Here is a 25,758-nt window from a genome sequence, read left to right on the forward strand (position 1 = left end):
TACATTCTGAGTGTTTCGCCTCCCTTACATATGATATATTTTATTCCGTATAGTACAGAATACATATGAGGCAGTGAGAAGCAAAGGGATATAATTGGACATTTTCAAGTTTCGAGTAAAACGCGTATAAAGATTACGTCCTAGGTAGATCTTCATTGATTTTTTTTCTAAATCATGCTCTACAGCAGCACTTACCAGGGCTACTAGAACTGTATCTTGTCCCAGGACAGAGGAGGGGTTCACCTACCATTTGTACTGGTTATCTCCAAAGTTTTAATTTTGCCACTTCCATCCCTTTGCTTCTCACTATCTCATATAAACAAAATATGAAAGAATTTACAGCTCAAAGAAGGATAAGTACACCCGAAGCGAGGGCGGGAGTCAAACCCACCGCCTCAAGTGTGGGAAGTAATCGCTTATTAGACCACTCGCTCACTCTGAGGCCCCTGCACCTTTTTCTTACCGTGGTTTTAAACGTTACATTCGGAAATACGGAACGGTCGCACCGCAAGCGTTCGGAATACTCGAAATGTTTACGTCAGCTTGTTCTTTGACTTCACCTACCAGCGTTCCGAAATACTTGCGATCACTCTCTGGCACTGGACCGGTTGCAACCGTTCTCACCCATCACAGTCTCGACGAGGTTAGCGAATCACGCGGTATTTCTTTAGGCCAATCCGGTCGTATTTCAAGTCTTACTCCCTTCGATTGGAGCATCGTCTGATGTTGAACTAGCCTAACCGCGCTGTAATTCGGAGTGTTCGGAAACAAAGCTGTTCTACCAAACTCGCCAGAAAACACCAATGACATAACCGCAATCTGATCTGCCACGCGTTGTATCGGGTGAACTGTTTCCGAATGCAGCTAAAGTATACCTGCAATGAGCAAGATTTTTGGTTTATATCAATTGATTATACACAGTATAATCAATAGCAGTGCATGACTAGAATTTCAATGCTAAGGGGGAAAAAAAGTTCTCACACCTTTGACTACCAAATCAACCAGTGAACGTGTCATACATTTTCGCGTATTGTAGTATGCAAGAATAAATCAGTTTATTGTAAAATTAAGTAAAACCTTGATTTTCTCTAAAATGTTTAAATTTAGCGCTATTGTAGCCCGGTGATTGACTTAGGAAACATTTCGTCTTCTCTTCTAAATAGCTCCTAGTGAGAGTTTAGGGCCTCGGCGGATTTAAAAGCATCTACTTCGTCTGCTTGAGGACGTGGGTCGATTCTCACCTGTGCCTTGGGCGGAATTTCCTTTCTTTGTTCGTGATTTCTAAACTCACATTTGAAATACATATTTCAAAAGCCATTGGCATGCATTGAGGGAAGAAAGAGGAAGCTTTCGTTTTATACTATTTAAGAGTCAATCAACTTCTAAAGAAACAGAAAAATTCTGTGTACTAAGACAAGATCAATACCTATTCAAGTATACCCATTTCGTTAGCGTCAAAGAAGCAACTTCTTAAGCAACATTCAAACGTCGTCCGTCCGGCACGTGAGCTCCGCTTTTTTTCTCTCCCTAAAACCAGTTTTTGGCCGGCGTTGCCATGACGACAAGCCGTATTGTGCGGGACCCGTGAACGTAATGAGAAGCTGGATATCTGACGGCTCTGACGTCCATAGAGTTAGGAGTCGCATTCATTGGCATCCACGAGATGAGCGCACTCTATTGGACGAGAGTACTGCCATGTGCTTTACTTGTGTTCGCAATGTATGAATGCTTCTCCCTTTTCGGAAAACGTACAGCTGTCCGCTTTGCGTGGCGAACGTGATGTGCGGACGATGTCTGAATTACGCTTTAGTCTATTTCTGTTATCAGTTCTCATGAAGTAGGGTCTAGTACAGTTGTCAAATTTGTAGTAAGAAAGGCAGCTTTTAATGAAAATTTGTGAAAACCCTCGAGTGAGCTATGTTTTTCTTGTCCTTCTCTACTCCTTTTAAGGAATGGACTCTTTTTCCGAAATGATTGGCAGTTGCCACATTTCCACGGTCTAATTACAGTTTCATCTTATTTTATTAGTTCATTGTCCATTCTTTAAAATAAATTTAAATCTAAACTTTCGCCATCTATCGGTATAAAAAATAATGGAGGCAAGGCACTTAGTATGCAGTCCTCGACATAAATACAGTTGTAGTCAGTTGTGACTCGGAATCTAAACTTTCAGTGTTACGGTAATTTGTCAAAATTTAAAGGAACGGAGCTTCAATTGCTACCTTTAATTTTTCTCTGCATACCACCATCGCTGAAGTCCGCAAAGGCAAAAAGTAAAGAACTATATAGTATAAGCACCTTATAATGTTTTTGGTTTTATTTCAGTTGCGCACTTTTTTACCCCACTCGAGACCTTTAAACTGCAAACTACGTACTTCCTCTTTGAAATTTTGTAGTGAAAACAAATTTGCTTCTACAGATGGCTCGAAAGTGAAAACTAATCCTTCGGGAATTCCAGTCATGTTTCTGAATGTAGCATTTTCAAGCTTACGGGTTAGATTTGATTTAAAAAATCTAAACTTAAAAAATATTTGCTGTTTAAAATGTTAATGGAATTTAAAATAGAACCAAGTGTTGTGAACCTATACCACCGCCTTCACCTTGAAAAATCCGACAAGTCACTGTGTAATTCATTCCTTTTTTAGACACATAGTGTGTCTGTGTTAAATTGAATCTTTAGCTAAACAATGTTGACTTTTCTTTGTGATAATAGGGAAAGGTGATTTCCGCCGAGTTAGATTGGGTTGGATTGGACCCAACTTTCAGTAGTTCTGTGAAAGTATTCCAACTCAAATCCATGCCAAAAACACATCTCTTTTTCGCCGAATTCCGCAAAAGCAGAACATTGTAAGGAAAAAGCTTCACCTTAGAGTCACACTATTGCCGATAGAGCATTTATTACATAGTGTCAGGATGTCATGAATATTCAACTCAATAACAAATAAATGTAAATATTTAAAATTTTAAGTTTAAATTATTAATAAATAACGCCCCATAACGTTTATTCAAATCTTTATACTGAAATTATTGCAGTTGAAACGGCTGTAACTCTAGCTGAAGATGCCACTAAATATTTCTTATAATATTGTTAAATTTTAAAATAATCTTGAGTTCATATTTCATACCTTCGATGTTCAGAATACAAATTTCCCATCTACGTCTATGGGAATGAACTTTAAGACTCATTAGCACGGGACAAATTTGGCAAAAAATCATTTGAAAAAAATATTTCGTTTTTAAAAATAAACATCAGAATCAGTAAAAGCAACTTTTATTGCGAAAAATACAAGCTGCAGTCAAATATAAAAATACTCTAATTTACAAAAATAAAACTCTTATTAAAAGCAATAAATATGATCCTTTCATTTCTTTTCTTACATTTCTCATACTTTAGTGGAAAAAAAAACGCGATTTTACCTTGAAATCTTTTGAAGTTGCAAAAGAAAGCTTTAAAGATTCAATTGAATAGCATCGCGAAAGGAAAAGGTGTTTTAAGTTGGTCTTTCCCAGTTAATAACAGTAAAAAGTAATGAAACGTGTTACACAGTAAAGAAAAAAAGATAATGCCTAGGCAAAATTGAGCAAACGGAAATTGCACGAAAAAAGGTTTGTTCTAATAAATTTGTTCATTGCTTCAATTTCTAGTGTCATGCAGTTAAAAGAAAATGACCATAGAAGTTTGAGTCACAGAAATTATTGCACAAGTGTCAAATGACTAACAATTTTAAAGAAATTGAGGTATAGATATAAGACTAAAGAATTTGTACCTTAATACCACGGAAGAAGTACGCAGATATTAAACTGTTACATCAGTTACAGTGACAAGTTATTGGCAATACAGTGCCCGCACTTTATGCACTTCTGGTTTGAAGTTTGTTAAAATTGTTTCACTGTAAAACATTGACTTCGCATCCAGTCCTAAATGTTCATAAGTGGCTTTGCCTTCGTCTGGCAGTGTCAGTGTCCTCCCTATAGCTCACAGCGCTATTTTTCGTGCCATAGATTTGCATTCGTAGATTTCGACCACCCGTTTCTTCGTCCGAGCTTCCATCATACGCTTTATTGCCGAAACCGGGATCCAAACCTCCGTTTTGGTTATGGAATATTTTGTCCACTCGTCTGACGTCACCATTCTTAGGTCGAATGTTCTTATTGCGACCATTGAATTCGTTTTTAGCACCTAAAGTTTCCATTTTGCTGTTGTTGCCGAAGACATTATTCCTGCGCAGTTCCAAAGCTCTGAGGGTTTCCCGGCTTCGACCTAAGCGATGTAATCCACTTAGTACTGGCGTTGCTGTAAAGGAAAGAAAAGCCAGATTATATTATTTTGTTAGTGTCATTGCTTAACAGCATTACTAAATGAGCACTTCCTGCGCCCAAAAGTAGTTACATTTAAATATTTTAGCATTGATGTTTTTTTTTACAGAGTTCAGGGTGCTATGCTATCAATTAACATTTACTTACCAAACACTCGGGGGCACCCCGATGAGAGGGCACTCTGACCTTCTACAAAATTATATAATTAGCAAATTTCGTCTGTCCATTTGGCAAAATTTGGAGTTTTATTCGACAAAATTTGAAATTTCAATCGGTAAATTGAGAATTTCCGCTCTCCAAAAATGTTAAGTTGGTTTCTCCCCTACAAGCACTCCCTCCTTCCCTCAATAAATCAGTACCAAATGTGGTTAAAATCGAAAGTTCGCACACCATTACGTCGTGCCCCATTTCGTAAAGACTACCACCACAGCATTCCAGAAACCATCAGCTTGCTTTCTAATGTATTCACAATTCATTAGTTATAAGATAGTTTTATGCGATTACTGGTGGAAGAGTTCCCACAAAATCAGGCATGGCCTAAGAATGTACAAAACTTGGATTTTTGAAATTAATTTGGTACTAATTTCGAGGAGGTTCGGAAAGACATTATTGTAGTAGTTGACCGATAATATAACACATTGAAATCTCTGGGAAGTTTAAATAAAGCAATAAAATTACCAGTTTAATTCTTTAGAACACAAGTATTCTAACAAAGCAACTATTTATGACAAAATTTTAGACCTAAATCAGATGACTAATTTGGGACGGAGGAAGTACATGAAAGTGTAAACAATTTAGAATTTGCCATTTAATTAATGCGATGTAAACTAAACCGAATAAAGATTTATCTAAAAAATTGTATGAGCCCTAAGCTGTCATTGCATTGAGTCTACTCCACATTTTAAAAACATTTCATATCTCAAGTTTTACCTATTCAACAGAGAAATGAAACAAGTTGATTTAGCATTTCAAGGTTTAATTCACTTATGCTCACACTTTTTCTTAGGGTTGCTTTCCAAGGTGCGTCCGGGAGCAAAATTGTTTTTTTATGTTAATTACTTAGTCTTATTTCGTAGATGATGTAATAAAAACAGTTTTAATAAGGACCAAAAAAACGTTACTTTAGTATAGCTACATTTTAACAAGCTGCATTTCTTATTTACTCTCTTCCTAATGATTTTTTTAAGAGGATTTGTCTTCTCTTTTGAAAAAAAGTTCCACCATTTCTTTTCCCACGTAGTTAAGTTTTCTTTAATGAACGGAAAGTTTCTTCTCTTCAGGATTCCACGCTTCATCAGGATCAATAAAGCAAATTTTAATTTCAGGAAGAGGACATCTAAGGTTAGTTCCAAATAACGAATTTCAAGTTACCTCAATCAATTCAGCTTTATTGAACGTTTCGCATACAACTTATGAGTGAAATATCGGTTTCATTAGAATACCTTCGGAAATATAACATTCTTTAATTTTTGACGTACAAGAACTTTCTTCACACTACAGCAAAAGACGTTACTACTAAGGGAAGTTTGCGTTTTATTTGTTGAGAAAATTTGTATTGAAAGAAACTATTTTGAAAAAAAAAATGAAAAAAAAAAAAACCTCTAGTTAAACGACAAATTCATATGCTGAATCAAAGATACGCTACACATACCATGAAACCTATTTTTACTTACGTGGTAAGATACTAATTACTATACGGAATATATTTTTCTCTATGCTTTTTAATTTTATAGTGTACCATAGGATATCAGTAATGCTTCATTACTATATCCTCTTTATGATGAAACCTAAATGTCCCATCTTTTAAGTTCATCATCTATCTAAGTTTATAATACCACTACGTAAACAAATATTCATTTAATGCAAACTGAAATGAAAAAAAAAGGTTAAGATAACCGATTCAATATCGAATATATGTGTACTATAAGGTACATAAAGAATTACTTACATATATTTCCATGCTCTCCATCATGGACATTTATGTTCATGAAACGTTTCCTAAAGGCAACGTCTAATGTTCCAATCCTGTTCCTTTGATTCTTCCTCTTTTCTAAATTTTGAATTGTCTTTCTTCGTGCTAACCTATCTCCATACAAAGATTCTTCACTTTTTTCATCATCATCTATTCCTCTGAGTCTTTGAAGCTGCTTTGCTATTTGAACAGCATTTTTGTCGATGAACGCATCATCGCTAATATCATCAACCTTTTGATTGCAGCATGTAAGCTCTATGGATGCCATGATGTGGGACAAAGTTCCAAATCGATGGAACAACATCGCCACAAACTGGATGACAAGAATTAAAGCAAAGAAGACAGCAAACACCAATCCAATGGGTTCCAGTTCCAGATATTCTTTATCTATTCTCACTTCGCTAGTTTCCGGAATATAAGTGATATTGGTCTTCACACCCAGAGGCCAATCAAGATGAAGTTGATCTTTGTTAAGTTGCAGAAGAAATACAATTAGAATAAAGAGTGCGTTGAACATAAAGAAAGCAAATACAACTTTGTTTCTCAATTCTTTCAACTCTGACGCTACTCTTGCTTGATGTTCTTTGTTCTGCTCGATAGGAAACAAGTACTTGTCGATTAGATCATTCCAAAACGTTATTTCAGCAGTCGGAAGATACTCCACTTCGCCACGTTTAAGGTCTTTATCTTCTATCCAATATGGATTAATTAAATCATCTCTTTCTTGCTTAGGCTCTGAAAAAGAAAAGCATTTTTTAAGCAAGAATTCAATAGAAAATGTGTTTGTGAGAAAGCGTCGTGTGTTTTAACAAATGAGATTATAGACAACATTTAAAAAAATTAAACGTTCAGCTTCAGAACCGTTAAAGTTATTTGATATTTAAAATCTCAATGCATTTGCAAATGCTTGCAATCAATTCACACGTATGCTAAAAACGATTACCTTTATCTTTCAAATCTTTGGATTTCAGTATTTTTGCTTAGTTTTTCGAGTAAATATTTATTGGATATTTTTTTTACTGATAATATTTCAACACCATCCAATTAACTCCCACATCTATGACATGAAACTTTTTTTTTCAACTTAAAAAATCAGTTGTGACAGTTGCATTGTTACTGTATGCTAAGTTTGGGAACAAAAGAAACAGCTTAAAAAAACAACATTTCATTTTTGAAACGGGAAAGATAGGCCACATACAAAAGAAGAAATTTGGCGACATCAATCACGTGTTCAAATTGAACAAAAACTAATTGATGCCAAGCAGAATGCAAATACTATTGGTTTACTTTTTTTTAATATAGAGAAAATCCCCAAATTGGTATATAGTGGCCAGCTTTCTGGCAACCTGTTTGTCTACCTTCGGTCTATCTTTTCCCTGAACAGAGTGTAGAAAGTTCACCTCTCTTTAGATTTATTGATAAGATTTTTTAAAAAAAATTCTGAAGCGTTAACCGCTCGTACCAGGGCTGTAGACAGGGTGGGGACCGTGGGGACAAATCCTCCCCCGAAGTTCTTGGATACATGATCTTTTGGATATACTTCGACTGATTTTTTAGATTCTTAATTCCAATAATGGTATCGTTTAATTAGTCTGTACAGCCTTTCTTGCTTAAAATTATTTCCCATTCATTTTTATCCTCACTTGACCATTTTAATCTCTTCCAGTAATCTCTTACTCGGCCTGAAAGTTTAAATTTTTAATCAGCCACCTACATAGGTGACTGCTGCATCAAAAAAGTGGGGGTGGGGAGATATTTTAATTCTTTTTTAAAAAATGAAAATATATCTGAATAAAAAAAATTTTAATATATTTTTAAAACAAATGATAGAGATCTTATATAAAACTATCATTTCTCAATGATGAATAACTCTGATGTAATACTAATTAATTATCAAATATTAATGAATTAATTAGTTCTTTAAAATAATTATTTTATACTTATTTTTCAACTACATTTCAGTTTCATTTTTTCAATCAACATAATAAACATAATTTTTAAACGCTATTCCCCCCCCCCCCCTGGATTACATGTCTGGAACCACTTTTGCCTTCGATCATGTCCCTCCCCGAAAAAATATCCCGGCTACGGCCTTGGCTTGTACTCTACCATTCAATAATTTTAAACATATTACATGACTTAAAATTCGCCTATAACTTACCAAGGCCTTCGCTGGGAGATATATCAGATCCAGAATCAAATTCTGCTTCATCATCATCATTCTCATTAACTACAGATAATCCTGCTTCTGAAGCAGCTCGAACTGAACCTCTACCACCAACTGAAGTCTTCCTTCCTCTGAATGGAATAGCATGAGACAATTCAAGTTGTCTTTCCAAACTAGAAATTTTCTTGTTCATCTGTTCCAATTGATCCCCGATCTTCATTAAATGCATTTTGTCTTCATTAGATTTTGGGTACGTACAAAGCATGCAAGTAAACAAATTGGCAAGACTTAATGTAATGCTGCCTTCTTCATTGCCGCTGCCTCCTAAGCCCAAGAAAGATAGCAAATCAGGATTTCGTTTCTTCTTAAGCAATTCTTCTTGTTCTTTTCTTTCTTCTTCTAACTCTTTCTTTGTTTTCTTAGTTTGAACTTCTCGTGTTCCCCAAGTGACTACATTCAAATTTACAAGAGAATAAATTATAAGCAAAAGGTACATAGATGGAATACTGAGGAAGTAGAGTAATCCGGGAACTACACACCAAAATTCCTGAAACAAAACAAGAAACTTTAATGATATTCCAAGAAACAAATTTTGAATTATTGCATAACTAATAAAAATATAAACTTTCTTTAGCAAACTTAAGTTATCTCAGGGGAAGGGAGTAGTATAGGGCAAAGCTCCCGAAGTAACACTTCGTCGTTTCCCGGAAAATTGAGTTTTACAGCAACCCGCTGCAGGCGGGGTCGTATATGCAGCGCCGCAAGAGGCAAGAAGGGGGGCTAAGTATGTTTGAATTATCCAATGAACAAAAAAAAAAAACACGGAAAATGTCTCATTTTACTGACATTGCTTTGAATCTGAAAATATCTGTATTTTCTCTCATAGATTTTTAATGCGTTTTAAGACACTTTTTAATATTCCATCTCGAAAAGAGGTTTAAAGGATGACCCCAAAAGCTGAGAGTAATGTTAGATTTTATGTTTACATGGAGACGTTTGATAAAGGATTAGAGACATACTGGGTATATTTATTCAAAACCATTTTTACATTAATCCCCTTGAGGCATTTACTTTAACTTAGACACATTCCATTCAACTTGTATGCACGAAACTAAACCAATAGAGGATCAATCAATTTACGGTATCGAAAAACCTTTACATTTTCAACAGTATTATGTCAGTTTCCATCAAAATTAATTTTTTATTCCTAATTCTCCAGTGAGAGAAAATTTGGTATTTTAAGTTAAATGCCATTACAATTTCTCTGACCCTATTAGTTGCTGAGACAGAAGGAATTTATTCTAACTCTAGTTTCCAAAGTTTTGAGACGCAGCAAACAGCAAGTTTACCATGAAGATGAAGGTATTTAACACTAAACGTACCTCTAATAGGTCTAAAAACCTGTTATGAACTTTTACATTGAAAATACGAATGTCCTTTTATCGCATTTGCAGATTTGACTTCACGACTTTTGTATAATGTTTTAGTTTTTTAATTTGTACTCAGTTTATTTTGATTAATACTTCTTGTGTACCGTTATTTACCACTACCGGTCATTTGACAGGCTATGACAGAAATGGGTATGCATTGATTGTTGATATGTTATTGTTAATATGAAGATCCGATATTATATTTATTGCTCTTGAGGTAGCTAACGCTAATATAGGCTCAAGTTATCGCTGAGTGTCAAATCAGTAGCTTTAAAGTATAGGCATGTCAACTGATGGAAAATATTGCGCGACTGAATACTTGTATTGCATTCTGATTTCGCGAAGTAATGAAAAATAAAAGTAGAAAAACAACTGAAATTCGTTGCATAAAAATAAGAAAATATTTTCATTGCCAATAAACGTTAGAATTCAGTGGAATTATGTGCTTACTTGTGGATGTAGTAGGGCTGCTATAAAGAAACTCCCAGACAATGCTATGAGAAATATGGACGAAGGTGAGCCCACGCCGTCTTCTGTTAGCTGAATAGAAGTACCAACCAATACAGCCATCATCAACAAAGCGTAAGCTGCACTCATAACTTGCGCCACCATGATCTAAAACAGATGAAAAATTTATTAATTTTGAGCTTAACTCAGAAATAAATGTAACTGGATAAAACCACATTACTCTCTTAAAAAATTCCAGCGATTTTAACTCAGACTGAGTAAATTTTCACTCCTTTCCAGTGTCGAAAACGCACTTTCCTTATAGGAGTGAATTTCATTCCTTTTGCGGAGCGGTTATTTTCACTCCTTTTGGATAAGCTTATTTCACTCCCTTTTGATAAGTGTTTTTCACTCTTAGTTAAGACTAAATTAATATCCTAAATGACTGGTTGCTTTCTGTTTTGGAAAGCCGCTATTTCACTCTTTTTTTAGAATAAAATAGGTAAAATCATTTCACTCTCCTTTGGTGAAATTGTTTTTTAAACGTGTTTTCATGTGCTTATGCTGTGTATTTGAATTTAAAACTGTTTTTAAAACTTATTTCATTTGAAAAAAAAATAGTTTTTTAATTTAAAAAATGAAAAAAAAATGTTTTTAGTGTTTCCGAAGAGGATGTACAAGAACTGTATGGCAAATACGAAGAATTTTCTTTTTTATTAAAACTTTAACTGGTAATATTTCTTGAACTACTGGTACATCGTTACAAATCACCCAGGTGCAATATTACGTACATTTCCGAATCTAAAGATTGAAATAAAACTAAAAAACCCACACAGTTCCAAATAAATAGATTTAAAATTTTGAAACTCTATATTGATATTCTCGGTGTGCCTTTTAACATTAATAACGTTTTAAAAGTTACATCAGTTCAAATTAATTTAAAAAGTCACTCATAAATTGTGACAAGATACGTTTGAATTCAATTTTGTTTCTTCGAGGCCATTCATTAATTACGTAAGGACAATTTTGGCAATTTTTGACCTTCCCTTCCCCCTATGTAAGGGTATGTAAGATTCCCTCCCCCCCATCTTAGGTAAGATTCTTTTTTTTCGTCACAATAATAAAATAACAAATATTACATCACTGGGATCTTTCTTAAATTAACTATCAATTTTTTTTTAATTTTTTTCAAAACATTTTTTAATATAAAAAATGTTTACTGTAAGGAATCTAGACCGAATGTTTTTGACAAATAATTTTTGTATATGATGCGATAATAATTAAAAATAAGACATGCAAAACACAGTGCGATTCTTTTATTATATTTTACACGTTTCATTCTTTGAAACACAAGTAAAAAACAGCTCATCCTATAATACATACTTTTACCTTCCTGAAGCAAATGAAATATAATATTTGCCAAACCACTTGACCGCGGATTTCTAATATAAAATATCGGCTTGGAAAATATTACGTAAGAATGGATCTACCCCCCCCCCCTCCAAGCAAGGGTATGTAGAGAATTTTCCATCCTCTCCCCCTCAGGACCCTGAATTAATGAATGGCCCGTTACACATATGAATGAGTGTATTATACAAAGTTTATGATACTCTTTGAAGTTTATTATACACAAAAACAATGTTTGATTAATTTAAAATATACGCAGTGGTTGGAGCTCCGACCATCGGGAGCGGATTCGGTATCCGACCTATAGATTTGCGCATGGTCGAGTCTGTAACACCTGCCTAAAATATATATACAGTACACACAACCAAAGATGGTAACGACTGTTTCAAATGTCATATTTTTGATTCGATGATCGAAATAAAATTGTTGATGAAAGTTTCATTCATTTGGAAGAAAAAGTTACAAAAAGTTCGCCGTAACATTGCACGTGGATGATTTGTAATGATATACGAGCAGTTCAAGAAATATTAACAGTTACAAGTTTTAATAAAAAAGAAAATTCTTCGCACTTACCATGCAGTTTTTGTGCACTTCCTTCAGAAACCTCATTCGGCAACAAATATTGTTTAAATTCATTAAATGAAGACATTTAAATTGCGACATCCACTTGGTACTCGCGACCAACGTTGGGTAAGCCTAACGTGGAGGTATAGAAGATTCTCCCTAAACAAAATCACGTGACAGAATCGAACCAATGAAAATGTTTTTGAGTCCTTCTTTTAAAGAATGTTTTTATATTTCGCTCATCAAAGGAGTGTTTCCGAATTTCACGCGAATAAAGAAAAGTTTTAGTCTTGGTTTTTTCGTAAAGCGTCTTTTTTCGATAAAGCTAGCACTCAGAAAGAATGAATGCACCCGCAATAGATTTCACTCTTTTTAAGAGTTATTTTTTCGCTCTTTTGAATTAAGAGTGTAGATAATATTACAGGAAGATAAATTATGCATAAACAGCACTGCAGCTTAAAGATTTATCATAAGCTCATAAAGTTAAAACTTCATGAATGTGGAATTAGTTCACTGGGAGTTTTTTGGAAAATCTATTCGCCAATATTTTGTAAGACAAAATGGTACCAAATTGGCGAAACACGGTAGTTATAGATCATTTTGCTGCCCTAAAGTCTGTGGCAAACTTTTTAAGGTTTAAGATAATTCAACGTGGTTTTAAATATTGCATACGAAGCTCAAATTATTTCGTTAATAAGATGAGAAAAAACGTAAATTTAAATCGAAAATGTGATTCGTACTGAGAAACTATTCTTTGTCAAATCGATTAAAAAATATTTTCCCCCGGAAGAAAACCATTTTCTTACGCTTAAATGTACTTAAATCAGCAGGAAAAAAGCTTAAAATTTTATTTCGTTGAATGAAAAAACATATCGTGCCCCGGCAAGGAAATTGACAACTAAAAAAAAAAAAGCAGAATTAGAGAAAATAAAGATTTGACGTAATAGTAGCTTTAAACGATTAACTCTCAAATATTACAATCATGCAAAAAAAGAAAAAATACATTGTAATGTTTACTTTTTGGTTTTCGCTGTCTGAATTAATCATGCATACTCGAAGTTTGAAAAATTTTCTTCTAAATTATAAAATTTTAACGATCGCACCGTTATGTAAGCCAATTTTGTGCGAGTTTTGTATCAAGAGCATTCAATTTACATTTTAAATCAATTGCTTGTATGTTTTTCAAAAATTGTTGTGTCTCTTTTCTTGCCAGGGTGCGATATTGTTTTTTACCTACATAGCTCATATGACATCATGTGTAAGAAGTACTAATTACAGAAAGGTTAATCAAAAAATATATTTTTTTTCCTCAAAAATAGAATTAATATAGTTCTGTTGAACTATTAGAGCAAGTAACAGATTTCCTACTCAAACTTCATTCATTTCTTTGGCTAATTTGCCGATAGTTCTAAGTAAATTAGGCTTAACATCAAGGAACAGAAGCAGAAACCTGACATGACATACTATTTTTTTTTTCGGTTTGTATTCGAACAAATAAAAAATCTCGAACTTTTCAAGATCGTCAACTAGTCATTTAAAGTACAAAAGTCTCAGCATTCTTACCTGAATATCATTTTTAAAGATGAAGCAAACTATCATGAAAAGTAATATGGGAATTATGTTATAGGTAAAAGAGTTCCAGTTCGATATCTTAAAAGCAGCCACCATTGCACCCACCAACATCAGAAAAATCGTTCCTGGACCAAGTACAGTTCCAACCATCAACATCCCTTGATAAATTATGTACGGGACAGAAATATTATCATTAATTGCTACTGTAGATTTATAATCTGACAACAGATCCATTATATTAGCCATGGTTGATGGAGCCCATCTTCTACGTTGTGTGTAAAATTCTCCAAATCCTTCGGGACAGTGAGTATACGCATCAGACGCAGCACTGTATTCGACACGATAACCTCTTTGAAGGAGTAAAGTACATAACCAACGATCTTCACCTGTAAAAGAAAACTTATTTGAGCATTACTTGGGGAATTTTAACACAATACAACTTATCTAACGGGGGGGGGGGGAATCATTCTTAAGTACATTAAAAATATGTTTGAATTAGTATATTTAAGAATATTTTATGTAAGAATAGTTCAGTCAAAATTCTCAATTGCAAGCATGGGCGCCTCGATGGGAGGTAACGGGAGGTCACTGTGGCCTAGCAAAATTTAGTTTGGCAAATTTTGTCTGACGATTGTTCAAAAATGTCATCATTCGTTAAAAATTGAAGGCTGTATTCGGAAAAATTATCATTCGGTGAAATTTGGAGTTCCGTTCGGCGATTGATAATTTTCGCCCTCCCAAAAATGTAAGTTCGGGACACAACAGATTGCAAGAAGAAAACTTCCGAATAAGAACTTTGTCGCAACTTCTTCCCCATATTTGCGCAATATATCAAAACCGAATGTTAAACTGTTGAATGTCTAAAAAATGCTGAGAATACCTTGATCGTACTGGACATAATGTCTCGCTTCATCTGATCTAGTTGTGTATTTCCTCATCACATTATCATCCATGAGCGCTTTTGCTCTAAATAAAGAAAAACAACCGGGACTGCAAAGCACACATCCAATCATATGTTCAGTAGCCTTTTGAAGCCAATGTCCTATGGCGTATTCAAATTTCTGATACCATACCATGGGACCTGAAAGATAAAAATAAATAAATTAGCATAGCAAAATTATATGAAAATTGAATTTTTCCGAAACCAACTATATTCAACTGGTACAAAAAGTTCAAATTACCTTACGGTTATAGAGTAAAAAAGAGATAGTAACTAATGCAAGACAAAGCTGTTGCTGAGTCACAATGAGTTGTGTCTTCAGACGATTTGAAAATGGTTTTGTTTATTGTAACTATTTCGTTTAGGCAAAACAGAACTAATTAAAAAATCAGTAAAACTTTTTTTTAAACGAAGTTTATATTTTTTCTTTAAAATTTACTTTTAAAACCAAGGCAGTTTTTCAGAACATATTGCGCGCATGCGAATTTCAGTTACTTGAACGGATTTGCAAATGCTACTTTTGTACCCATACAGATAGCTTTGCATTCAAATTAAACTTCAAATCAGTTTCAGAAAAAGGTTTTACTTCCCCTTACAAAAAAGGAAGTATTTTATTCGCGAAAAAATTTTCACCCAAAAATCGGCCTTAATTTCCATTTTGCTCACCCCCAAATGAATGTTGAGTTTTTTTTTCAACCCGACCACACGTGTATAAGTGCCTAGGAACGTACAGACACCCGAAATATCCATTTTGACGATTCCCGAGTTAATTACAACGAGTTTTCTTGTGACGTCTGTATGTACGTATGTATGTGCGTCGCATAACTCAAGAACGGAATGTCCTAGAAAGTTGAAATTTGGTACGTAGACTCCTAGTGGGGTCTAGTTGTGCACCTTCCGTTTTGGTGGCATTCGTATGCTCCAAAGGGGAGTCTTTTGCTCATTTTTGGGGGGAAATCATTGTTAATTTCGATGTAAACTCAAGTGGTGTTATAATTTGGCGGACACTTGGCGATATATCGCCATTTTGGTCGCCAAGTTTTGTCGCCAACTTGGCGACAAATTTGGCGATTTTTTTTTTAAATTTGGTTTTAATTTGGCCATTGTTGGTGATATTTAGCGAGTAAACTATCCTTATATATTATTTCTGTAGCCTGTTTTTGGTTTCTACGCCAGATTTTCCTCAATTCTTGATCGATTTCTTTGATTTATGCCTTTTTTTAAAGCTTATGGTGCTGGCTACTGACGAAAAATAGACACACGGTCTAAAAATAGTTTTTTTCAGCCGAAAAACCTGTTTTAAAGAACCAGAATGAGGTTTTCGGTTAAACTTATAACTTTAATTTGCGCTATGACCGACAGAGCTGAATAGCTTGATCGGCAGAGCGTTCTCTTCGTAACCAGGAGAATGCGTGTTCGGGCCCACGTCCGGACAATCTGCAACAAAAAATTAGAGAAATATCGCGCATTACATGAACACTTAATTAAGTGAATAGCAACTATGAAGGCATAGAAAAATGAGAAGGAAACGCTCCTTGCTGATATAAAAACTTGAAGTGACTTTGTGCTAAATTACTTCTGAATTGTACGTTTTTTTTTTCTTTTTAAGCTTTGGCTCTGGTAAGAAAATTAAAGCATAATGTAAGCGAAAATATAATTAACAGGTTTAAGATTTCAGACTACAATAGAATTGTTTTTGTTCAGAAAAAAATAATAAATTGTATATTGAAATATATATTCTTCTAATGAGTTTTTGACTCTTTGTACAAATAAAAAAATTACTACCTCAATTTGAAGGGTAAAATATATATTTTTTCTTCTTTTTTCAAAAAAAAAAAAAAAAAAAAAAAAAACAAATAGCTTATCATATTTTTATTACATTCGAAAAGCTACGCTTAAAAAAGAGCATAGTTCAATTTATTTTGTATTTTAACCGTGCTGTTAACTGATGAACACGTGCTGCCATCTAAGTCATAACGGTTCAAGCAGCCTGCGGTAACAAATTGTAAAAATTTTCAAGAATAAAAAAATGTTTTTTCAATATCTTATCCTATATATTATTCCCTTCTCATTTTAAATCTTATCAGGCTGGCTAATCAAGAAAAGTAGACTTACGGTCGAAAAATCAAGTTTTCGAAAACGCCCCTTGCTGTTTCAAAACCTTGATGCTGCCTGTAGTTCTTATGCATTTTTTAAAAGCAAAGTTCTAATGCAGTTTTCCATTTTTTACGTCGCTTTCGGCAAAATAAAATAAAATAAATATAAATAAAAATAGCCTGTGTGTGTGTTCCTATTTTAATAAAGCTTAAAAGCACTGGACTTAGTTGTTGGGTTAAATTGATAAGATTTTTTCGGTAGAGCATTCGGCTATAAACTATGAACTTCGGGCAAGTTTGGGCTGTCCGATATAATATCAAATTTATATTAGTATTACGCATTACATGTACTCATAACATACAAACGTAATAAAAAAATGCAGTGAGAATGCTAATTGGTGTTTCGACTCCTTTATGCAGGCTACAGTTATCATTCGGATAAGTTGACTGTTAATCGAAGAGTGTTCTTCCTTTTTTTTTTTAAGCTTTGACTACATCCAGATCCCTCAGCATAATGTAAGCATAAAAAAGTATTAGATTTACGTAAAGGAAATCCTTTTTGTGCAGAAAAACATTTTCATTGTATGCTGCAATGTAGATGTTTCTAATAGCAGTGTTCGACCTTTTGTACAAATGAAAAAATACTACGCCCAATTAAAACTACGAGTTTCACCCAGTAAAAAACTTTAATTTTTTATTCGCGCGAATACGATATAAAGCATTAAAATTATTATCAATTTCATTAGCAAGAAATCATTTTCTACTCCTCTGCTTTCTGCTGAAAAAAAAAATTGTCTTTGTTCGAAAAATTACATTTAAAAAACGGACTCAGTTCAACTGGTTTTTGTTTTGAATTTTAAGTGTTCGATTAAAAGAGAAACATGTGCGGGCATTTTAGCCGTAACGGTTAAAGCAACCTTCTATGTGAAATATTTCAATATTCAAAGATAAAAACACTTATTTTCAATCTAATTTATTACTTCTCTAGAATGTTCGTTTCAATCGCTACGTGAGATCTTCGTCATTCTTTAATCAAATTCCATGCTTTGCGAATAATTTTAAATCGTATCATGCTGGTTAATGACAAAACATAGAAGCATGATGTTATTATTATCATTATTATTTTGGCAAAAAGCTTTTTTGCTGTTTTTTACTACGCATTCCTTCAATGAATAGCTTTCGAAAAGGAAGGCGCAATTGCTAGGTTTGTTGGGGTGTCGGGCTGTTAATTAGAATGGCGCCAATTCATATCCGTGCCAATAAATATCTCTTTAATGTTTCTTTTTTTTTTCCGTCAGATGCTCACATGGGCAGGACTGTATTTGCCACAACCTGTTTTTTTACATGCACAATTATTGATTTTTCACGAGTCACTCAGACACACTTTTAATGATATTTATGTTTGAATTGAAAATATGTACGACGAAAAGGTGAGCGATGATCAAATTATCACAACGTTGTATTTAACGAGGTTTTGTTACTGATGTCTTTAATTTACATGCCTTCTCTTCTGCGCTTACTTTTTTTTCGGTTCTTCTTCATAATGTTCTTCCTTTGAAATTCTTAAAGAGCGAAATACCTTATGAAACGATTCGAAGCACAGTGCGGAGTTCCGCACGGGTCGACTAGTTGAATCATATTAAAACTGCCAATAATGAGAAAATGATATTAAATTGGAGTAAAAGGAAGTCATGTGATGCACACCTATGCTCGTTTAGAAGTATAGTACAGAAAAGGTAAAATTGATCAGTAGATACCAATTATTTACCCCAGTAAAAAAAATTTGTGGTCGACTTTGGTAATAAGCACTCAAATGCAAGAGTAGTTTTCCCTGTTCATAGCTTGAAAAATGTCTATTCAAGGCAAACCTTGTGCTGGATATTTGTCAACTTCACGAATAAAATTGCTCTTAAAGACCGGCAAGGGACTTTTTCAAGTTTATCTGGACAATCTTACAATTCCATTCAGTAAATAAATACAAGATTTCAGGATAAGCAGGAAAAATTCACAATTTCTTACAGCCTTCTCAGTGCAAAAAACACAATTCCTTGCCCCACACCTCTTTTTTATTCTTACATGATATAGCTTCATATGACTTTGTTCTTCATTCATGGAAACAAAGTCGTGAAGGGGAGACAACGTCCGATTTCATGCCTCAGAACAGGAAAAAAACACACACACACACACAAGAGAGGAGCTATGAGCCACAAACACAGGACAGAATTGAAAACTACTTCCAAGAATGACACCACAAATAAAACATATGCATTGAAGTAAAATTTATTGCCAGTACTTTTAAAGTAATGATGTTCTAAATTAATGTGTAGTTAAAAGGAACTGAACTTCTCCCGCGTACACATCTACATTTCTGGGCATTCTTTTTGATAAATTGAACAGCTTCGTCTCTACAGTAAAAGGGTTACTATAATCTTGGAGCAAGCATGCGATTTTTATTGCGTGTATGATTTTACTACTTTGTTCTTCAACCTATATTTGGATCAAACGTACTTTTCTACAACTTACACTCATTTTAGTTTTCTAAAAAAGAAATGCTCCATTACCTGCCCCAACTGGATGAATGCGCCCACAAGCAGCTCCAAGATTTCTGTTCTTTTTCATGAGATCCACAAGAAGTTGCACAGCGTGAGGTCTAAAATTAATGTCACCATCTAATGCCAGAACAAATGTGTTTTCCGCCATTGTTGCTTTTCTGTTGACATCAATGGGCAATTCCATGAGCCGGTGGCCAAGTAAATAGTACATGTACATTACCTAAAACAATAAAATGAATCTAAAATAAGTTGTCTTTCGTTTATAAAAACAGCAAGTTTCGTAAATGCTTCGTGATTAGATAAGTAACATTCACATACGCTAAAGCATGCTAATATTTTCATAATATTTAAAGTACTTGACTAAGCTCAGTACCTGACTCCATCGCTTTCGATGACGAATTTTAGCTTTGTCTTTTAAATGAGCAATCAGTTTATTTTTGCCGGGCATTATCCAAACCAAGCGGCCTCCATAAGGAGTAGGAATTTTCTTTGGAGGTTTCAGACGAATATTGCACTGATGAACATTACTAAAAAGAGAAGTATTAAAATACATATGCATGAAAAACAGGCAGAAAATTAATTTATACTGAACAGTTTTTTAAATAACAAAATGTTTTAACATAGCATAAAAATATACAGGTTTTATCTGAAAAAGTAATCCAAACTTAAAGAGATGATAAAGTACACCTATAGACTACTCGGAACCACTTAGCACCTGCCGGAAACAGGGCCTGATTAACTCGTGCCCCACAATTTTAGTGGCACCAAAATAGAGTAAATTTCTTTTTTTTTTCCTTTTATGAAAAATATTACTTCTAAAATGTGCAAATTTTTCACGAGAGTAGCGCCAAATTTCACCTCAGGAGCTGGGCATAAGCGGCCTGACTGGAAATGCTTTCATCGGGCAGTAGAGGACAAGTTCGTAAGAACTAAAGTTCCTTTAGGTATTAAACTCACAAAATCATCTTGTTTTAATACATTTCATAGTCTTTCTGTTGAACACAGAAATATTAAGAAACAAACCTCTTCGATGTGATAAAACAAACTGGTTTTATTAGTTGCTTCTCTTTAGAGTCGCTAGTTCAAGACTTTCTGCATTGAAAAAATGGTTTCTCGCAGCCCTATAACTTACGCATGCAACAATGTTTCAGTTTTTGATTCAACAACTTTCATTTTATCATCTAAAAATATCTTTCGTCGACTACACAACTTCCCAAAGACAAAACTTTTGCACTATCAGCTCTCGTAGAACGCACTCTATCCTATGAAGAATGCATTTCTGACCCTGCAGTGCTGGGTAACTCCGAATAGTCTAGGTAAAATCTATCACCTTTTACTGTTTGGTCCACTTTTCCAGATTCACCATATATATGATAATCTGAACATTAACGTATGGTATTTCATTGCATTATAAAACAAACGCTCGTTTGGCAGCATTTTTTTTTTTTAGAAAAGATCTTTCCTGCAGCTGAATTATATGCTAGTATGCACTGTTAGGATATTCTCACTTCATCGATAATCTAAATACTCTGGCAACCTCAGATATATTTTTGAATTTTGTTTGCAATAATTTCAGTTCTTGTGTAAAGCAAAATAAGGATGTAATATTTGCACACGTGGCTTCTTATAACCGAGCTAAAAATTCATGGCTGTACACAGAAAACTGGTTTTCACCGCTGCTTCTTAGCAAACCTAACGTCATAAAACGCAGAAACTTACAAGGAGACCTTACGGTATTGGAAATTCAAATCGGGATGAAATTCAGCAGATTAGTAGCACCCCTTGAGAGTTTCCACACAGTAAAGTAATAAAGCGCACTAGCCAGAATATTCCGAGAAAACAACCTCTGAAGTTTTTTTTTTATTATTCCCTTTTTTTTTTTGAATTACATTCATCTTTAAATTTTTAACTCTTACTCTCAAATTTCCTTTTTCTCAGTGCAGCACAAAATATTCATTTCGAACCTTTTTACTTTCTGCATTATTCATAATTTTTCTTTAACCGTTGCAGTTCATTTGCAATTTTCCAATGTATCCATTAGTAATGTTTTGTGCAGTGGCGGATGGAACAGCATGAACCAGCTCTGGCATTTACAGGCCAGCCAGCCCCGATAGTAGTGCACATATATTTATAGGTATGCGTGTTTAAATGTAATATTTAAGACTAATCTAATCAAATAGTCTGCAGTATCATGGCAGAAAAAGAGGGCAAAGAACTAAGGGAGGGTGTATCAAATGGACAACTTCGTCTTTTTTTTTTCCCAAAGGTAAAAGAGAGCTTCTATGGCGTCACCACTAGAATTTCAGAGATTAAATAAGAATTACGTTTACATATCGCCGCCTCAGAGCAACAGTAATATATCTTAGTGTTATTTCTGGGATTAGATGTCTTATTGTTGCTCTAAGGCGACGATATGCGGAGAAAATTAGCAATAAGAACCAGTAACCTAGTTGCCAGTAAATGATGTATTAACTGGGGAGGGCCCGGAGGCACTCCCCCGTAAACAATTCGAAACTAGCTCCAAAAATGCACTTTCAGACGATATTTAGAGGATAGGCGATGTTTGGGGGAGAAGGGATTCCAAGAATCCCCTCAGAAAATTTTCAAAATTGGAGTTTTAAAAACGCAAGTGTAAGCCTATTTTGCTAACTTTAGGAGAAATGATGGGGTTGAGGAATTCGCAATATTTCTCAATTGAAGTTCCCAAAACTCAAATTTAGACGATATTCGAAGCTCTTGCGGGAAGTCTAGAAATTGAAGCCCCTTAACAAGTTAGTTACTAATAAATTACTCCCCTCAAACGCCAATCTCTGCTAGTACTTAGCATCCAAAAGGTTATTTTTTACTTTTCAGTTCATATTGCTACAAAAGCGTGTTTTTTTTTTTTACTTTAAATTATTTTATTTATTAAGAAACTTGATTGCAAAAAAAAAAAAATACTTTTTACTTTTGGCAGTACATTCATACCTTTAAAATCTGACATGGACACCACACTACTTCCTTTTACATCTAATTGATAATACATGATTTTTGATTAATATTTTCTACCCTAGTTTGTTATGAACCGATGCAAAAAAGTGTTTTGCAGAGATTTTCCCAATATTGAAAGCGATTTAATGGATGACTAATTAAATATCGCCAATAAAACAAAAAATCAAACTACCCAAGAAATTTTCGAAACTGAAATCGAAGAATAGCACTGATATCTTGAATCATTTCGAATGTAGGCGAGTATGTCGCGCAGAGAGATCACATGCAACTTTTTTAAATGAACGATCCTCTGATGAACGGATCATTACAGAGAACGACATTGCCCATCTCTAATATATATATAATCATCGGAGGTTTTTCTACATTAATTTGTTAAATTTTCTCAGTGTACAAGGAGAATAATGCTGCGGTTACATACAACCTCGCTTTTTTAAAAAAATCACGACCTCAACAGTTAAGGATTGATGCGTTATGTTTCCACGAAGTCATAACTATTAATCTTTTAATGCTATCAATTAAAATGAAATTAGTATTTAAATCATATAAATTAGATCTTTTAAGCGACTATTTCGACCGCCTAAATTTGAAAGCAGCTGCGGTTTGATTTATATGTATTAGCATCCCACTTAAACGCCTCCAGTCCAAGGAATTGTAATCCGTTGAGCTAAACGAGTAGAGGTGTTTTTTTTAAAATGAGATGCCGCGTAAAAGAAAAATCCGTTTTCAGATGAAATAACTCTGCAGAAAGAATGTGACATTTATTAATCATAGAAGCTGAGGGTGAACTCACTCAATATTCTCGGAAATATTTAATTTTCTATCGAAAACAGTCGTTATAGCTAATCTCTTTTTTGCTGTCACTCGGCAAACTACAAAATTTTAAATACACACCGCTTTTAATTTTTTTCAAACAAAATACGATGCTTTTAAAGGATGCCTTTTTCGACAATAATTTCAGCATCGTTGCTTTCTCTTTTTTTTCAATCGGATTTGAAGTAAATTCATCCGAAGACAAATGCCAACAATCGTGAAGTGAACTATTGTATGATGTTAGATGCGACTGTGGCCAATGTTTGTGGTATATCGGATACTTACAATCTTCACGTAAAAGTTCGATCACTTCCGAAATTTAAAGAATTTTAGACCAACAGCTTATTCTCGTCGAAGTCTTTTTGTGAAATAAGTCTGACTCTTAATATCCAAAAATTTTGAATTTCACTACTTGGGTCACATCACTCCTATATTAAAGGTTTTTTACCAAGTTATGGAATATGGAAAAATGCAGGGGGCCCACCTAGGGGGAGGGGTCATGGCGCAGATAGCGGCATTGAAATTTTCATGGGTGTTTTGAGGGGTATTTTTCACTTTTTGGGGGGGGGGGCCGCTTTTGCTGTGGGTGGGTCATCGTGGTATTTAGGGGGTGGGTACCCCTGAAAAATGTGACACGTCAAGGATCACGTTGAAAAATTTTACGAAAGAAGGTTTTTCCGCGAAAAAGTAATTTTAACTATGCTTCATAAATAAACATTGAATAAGTTCAACAGAAACGTAAAAACCAAGTCTACGGTTTGTTTGCAAATTCAGTTCTGTAATGAACTGCTGTTCACGAAATTAGGACAATCTAATCGACAAATCTTTTTCACGAAAAACCAACGTGCTTGAAAATTTCAAACCGAAACGCTTCGTCAACTCGCGTAAAAGAACTATACTTAAGTCTAGCTGTTTAATTTATTCTACTTTTCTTACTTGCGTAGAAAGTTAAGTTTAAGTTGCGTTTAAAGAATATAGATTCCTAATTAGTACAGTTCAGTGCCTCGATGCTTTGGAAGCATGTGCGTGCAAGTATTGTGAAATGCCTCAGAAGCCCCCCCCCCCCCTTTAAGTTTTTCAGTCGTTTTTATTCAGTTGAATCAATTTCATAAAAAAAACGAATTCGTTGGTTTAAAATATATCGATAATTTAAAAATATTTTCTTCCAGAATTTAAAACCATTAGAAAAATTAATGCAATTTTCAAAATATTGGTGATCAATACTTTCATACCTGGGGTGTCCGAAACTTAAATTTTTGGGTGGGCGGAATTTCTCAATTTGCCGAATGGAACTCCATTTTTTTCCAAATTATGATCATTTTGCCGATTCTTCAGACGAAATTTGCCGAAAAAAGAAATTTTTGGGAAGTCACAGTGAACTCTCGTGACCTCTCATTGCTCTTAACGCGATGTCTCATTTTTTTTTTCCAAATGGAATTTCTTTCGTCTCAAAATTGTTCCTAAATTAAGGTAAAATATGTGGGAGCAAAATAACTTTTCAAGTTTCATGCTAGCCAGTAGTATCTCTTTCACCAAAAAAAAAAAAAAAAAATGCAATCAGACTTCTTGCCGACATTCTATACAATGCCGGTTAAGCTTTAGTCTACTTGAACACTCCGAAGCAGGTCAAAACATTCAAGTTTGTTGTATTTTATTTACTTTGAATTAGTCCAAACAAAATTACCTTAGAATCAAATAACCTGAATACGAAAAATGCAAAGACAAAAAGTTGCCCGTCTCAGATAGCTGTTCTTCAAACAGAATGTGTTTCGTAAGTAGGGTTGACTTAAAAACTAGACTCGAAACAAATATTTTGACATCAAATAATTGTGCCATGATTTTATAGTAACCTGGAAATACACTATATGACCAAAAGTATTGGGACACTTTGATAATTTCATATTTTTACGTATTTCTCGAGAAATAAGAGAACAATTACTCGGTAATTTTTTTGACATAAAAGTATATTCTGTCAGTTTCCCGTAAAATTGAATGTACAATTCATTTAAAGGACTAGCAATAAATTGAGAAAACAATAGGTTTTTGATAATCCTTCATTGTAAATAGCTGGGAATAAGCTATAAATTTCAGAAATAAAATAACGAACTATTTAGAATTTATTTTTATAATTTCGTGAAAGTATGTCATAGTGCAAAATTGCACTGATGAAAGGGCTTGCATGTGACAGCCCGGAAACAGCTGTTTGCTGAGTTTTTAACTCTTTTATACTACTTTATTTGTACTTTATACACGTTGTTATTTTTATTCATTCCATAGCAGGGGCATAGCTAAGGGGGGGGGTTTTTGGGGACAAACCCCCCCCCCCGAAACGTTTGTCACAAAAAAAAAGAGAAAAAGAAAAAAGAAAAAGAAAAAAAGAAGAAAAAGAAAAAAATGAAAATGACTTTTTTCTGAGTAACAAATGTCAAAAATTCACTTCGCCCCCCCCCCCCCCAATGCCATTGAAAATCTGCTCCACGAGTGACCCTCAAG

At 34.2% G+C, this 25,758-nt stretch overlaps 1 protein-coding gene across 1 annotated transcript in view; it reads right to left on the minus strand.

Moving 5' to 3' along the window:
* Positions 1-3,301: 3,301 nt before the first annotated feature.
* Positions 3,302-25,758, minus strand: part of LOC129231280 (chitin synthase chs-2-like) — a 36,438-nt gene continuing 13,981 nt past the window's right edge. Inside the window, 9 exon segments of the mRNA XM_054865566.1 lie at positions 3,302-4,294; positions 6,266-7,024; positions 7,233-7,247; positions 8,451-9,003; positions 10,337-10,501; positions 13,868-14,262; positions 14,757-14,957; positions 19,474-19,684; positions 19,838-19,991. Coding sequence (XP_054721541.1) covers positions 3,927-4,294; positions 6,266-7,024; positions 7,233-7,247; positions 8,451-9,003; positions 10,337-10,501; positions 13,868-14,262; positions 14,757-14,957; positions 19,474-19,684; positions 19,838-19,991 — 2,821 coding nt within the window. The 3' untranslated portion in view covers positions 3,302-3,926.

This window comes from Uloborus diversus, chromosome 10 (genome assembly GCF_026930045.1).
Source record: "Uloborus diversus isolate 005 chromosome 10, Udiv.v.3.1, whole genome shotgun sequence".
Lineage (NCBI taxonomy): Eukaryota > Metazoa > Arthropoda > Arachnida > Araneae > Uloboridae > Uloborus > Uloborus diversus.